Source organism: Notothenia coriiceps, unplaced genomic scaffold (assembly GCF_000735185.1).
Source record: "Notothenia coriiceps isolate Sejong01 unplaced genomic scaffold, NC01 NC01_scaffold00003946, whole genome shotgun sequence".
Taxonomy (NCBI): Eukaryota; Metazoa; Chordata; class Actinopteri; order Perciformes; family Nototheniidae; genus Notothenia; species Notothenia coriiceps.
In genome coordinates, this window is record NW_011336647.1 from 1 (window position 1) to 3,094 (window position 3,094).

Here is a 3,094-nt window from a genome sequence, read left to right on the forward strand (position 1 = left end):
ACACACACACACACACACACACACACACACACACACACACACACACACACACACACACACACACACACACACACACACACACACACACACACACACACACACACACACACACACACACACACCTTGGACTGAGCAGAGCTGGCTCCCTCTTGTAAGGCAGGCACACTTAATGGTGCAGTTTTGGCTGTGGGACAGAAGAGAGATTGAGATTGTTACATTTTGACTAGAGTCTGTATATTCACTTCAGAACTGATTCAGACCTTTATGTTCAATTGATGTCTTAAACTCATTTAGGTTTTTGGGAGAGCTGCAGTAAGGCAGTGGGGAGGCACTGCACTCAAATCAGCTTGTTTAAATAGGACCAAGTCTCTCTGTATTCTGGGTAGCATGCCATTTGAAAAACATACCTGATTGGCTTTAGCATTGAGCTGCTCACCTCACAGCTACTGTTAACAGACTAATGGAACACTTACTAAGCCTTTTTACAGCACTATTGTGCAACTCCTTTCCTAAAGAATAACAGCTGCAGAACCACACTGACTTAGAATCAAAAAGAATGCTGCATCTGTCCCACACCGCGCCACAACTGCCTCTCCTGCAATGCCTAACATGGTGACATGGACAATCTTCCCAAAGAAGCACATAAGGCTTTGCAGCATTACGTTGATTTAGGTGAAACTGGATCCTATTATCATTAGGTCATGTTATAATGGTGCTGCAAATGAAGCTGGGTTAGTGATATTACATATCTAACGTTAAACGTCATTAATGTGTTAATGTGTTATGTGTTATAAATCTGTGTTAGCAATATTATTGACTTATTTAGGTATAGGTTATATAAAATAGGTTATTGCAGTTTCTATTATGTGGTGCTGATTGTCGCCATGGAAACACAGCTCTTAAAAGTTCAAGTTGTGAAAACCACCCCACAGAACACAGGACGACATATGTTCAGTAGTGGCTGAATTTCACATTTTTTAATGATTCAGGTTTTCTTTGCATTGTGTTAATTAGTTACAGCAGGTTTTGTTTCCACTAAAACAGTTTTTAGTGTCCAAGACCTGCTTTGAAAAGGTAGTTATGAACAGCTGTATCCGACCTACAGAGAATTCAAGCAGTGTCACATCAAAGACGTTCATAACAGTCAGTAGAAACATCAGACACCACTACTGCTGACATTTGAGATGTGTCGTATGGGAATGGACAGCAGCTAGCTCAGTGTTTCTTTAACACGGTGAAGGAAGCTGCCACAGATCAGGAAGTGATGGTAAGAAAGAACAACAATAATGATCAGTGTGCTTGTCAGATTGGCAGTGATTTAGTTTTCTTTATTCAGCTCATTGGCTGTCTACAGACCATCCTGCTGACTGTTGGGGGGGGGTATTTTACCTCAGGAATATTATACAAGCTTGACATCAGCCAGGATGTCAGTGCAACTAACTGCAACATAACCCCTCCCTGTCACCCTGTGTGTTGATCAGCCTTTTCGTGTCCTTCAAACTCACCTTCTGTGTGCCCAGTTTCTTCTCCACACCCCCAGCCAGCCCCCCCCCTTTGCTTTCCTTCCAGGGATAAAAGTTGGAGCGCGGAGAGGAGGAGGAAGGGGCGGAGCTGGAGGAGGGGGGGCGGTGCACTGAGGGTTTGGAGGGCGAATGCTCCTCCATTCCGCCCCCCTTTCGTTTCTTCACAAGCCCCTGGTGCTCACAGCCCCTTCCGCCGCCCTGCAAGTGAAGTCCTGAGTCCCCCCCGCCGGCCCGGCTGTGAGAGTTGTGGTTGGTGGACGACGGGTCTGGGGGGGAGGAATGGCCCAGAGGAGTGTGTGTCCGTCTGTAGGTCCAGACCGCCTTGGCGGCTGGTGAATGGGGTTCTGAGGGGGAGGGCTGGGGGCGGGGCTTGCTGCTGGGGGAAAGTGTGCCATTGGTCTGTCCATGTGTGAGCGGTGAGGAAATCGGGGTTTTAGAAGAAGAGGATGAAGAGGAGGAGGCCGCAGAAGGTGGGCGGCCCCGGTCCTGGAGCAGTATACAGTTCCTGTCGGGACCTGAGTGCTCACCCTCCTGGGAGGGGGCTTTGCGTTTGCGCTGGGCAGCAGCGGTGGCAGCCTCCTCCCGCAGCTTCATCGTCTGCTTGCTGGGGCGTCCAACAGGGTTCTTAAGATGCCCAGAGCCCCCCGAACGCACCGTCACAGGCTTAGCTGGAGAGAGCAGGTGACCCCCAGCGAGGCTGCCCCCGCTGACCCCCGAGTTCTCCGTCTGTATGGCTGTCGGGGGTCTTCCTGGACCTCGACTGGAGGAGGAGGTAGAGGAGGCCGTTTTGATTGAGGAGTTGATATGACTTCCTGTGCGGACCTTAGAATGTAACGAAGAGGAAGAGGAGGAAGAGGAAGAGGAGGAAGAAGAGGACGACGAGGAGGACGACGAGGAGGACGACGACGAGGACGACGACGACGAGATGGTCCGGGCCGAGGGAGGTGAAGAGTGAAGATCTGTGGCTTGAGGTATTTTCCTGTTTTCAAAGAAAATGAATTAGGCGAGACTTGCTAACATGTTCTATATCAGGGGTGTCAAACTCAAATACAGTGGGCCAAAATAAAAAAATGGGTACTAGTGGAGGGCCGGATTGGTTCAATGTTTATTGCAGAACTTATTGAAATGAACGTATTACACATATTATACCTGGAACCAACAAAGCTTCAATGATTGCCTATAAAAACAACATTAAACATGAAATAATCAGTTGCATTCATTTCTTATGGCTCTATCTGCAGCATTTCCAGAGTCATTTCTTATGATTACATTTTTCCACAGGCCAACAACAGCTTCAAAAAACCAAACATGCCCTGTTGTCGCACGAAAACAAGTGCAGAAGGAAACATCCATTGAAACTCAGTTTGCTGCTCTGTGATGCTAGTTCAAGCCAGATACTTGGCATCTCATGCAAGTTCATCACTGTTTGGGCTCAGGCTCTGAGCTGAGGAAATCCTCAGGATTGAGTGAAGGTGTGCGTGCAATATACCGGCGGGCCAGATCTATTAGTAATTAGAAATGATCCTGCAGGCCGAAATGAAATCTACCACGGGCTGCATTTGGCCCGCGGG

General features: G+C 48.2%; 1 protein-coding gene across 1 annotated transcript; it reads right to left on the reverse strand.

The window, feature by feature from the left end:
* Nucleotides 1-61: 61 nt before the first annotated feature.
* Nucleotides 62-2,763, reverse strand: LOC104941805 (uncharacterized). Its single transcript, XM_010766942.1, has 2 exons — nucleotides 1,506-2,763; nucleotides 62-184 (listed from the first exon to the last, which is right to left on the reverse strand). The coding sequence occupies exons 1-2, from the start codon at nucleotides 2,115-2,117 to the stop codon at nucleotides 167-169; spliced, it is 630 nt and encodes a 209-aa protein (XP_010765244.1). The 5' UTR covers nucleotides 2,118-2,763; the 3' UTR covers nucleotides 62-166.
* Between the last annotated feature and the right edge of the window lie 331 nt (nucleotides 2,764-3,094).

Bases quoted from the DNA above. Each gene is read 5' to 3' on its own strand.
- LOC104941805 (XM_010766942.1), bottom strand. From the start codon at position 2,117: ATGAAGCTGCGGGAGGAGGCTGCCACCGCTGCTGCCCAGCGCAAACGC.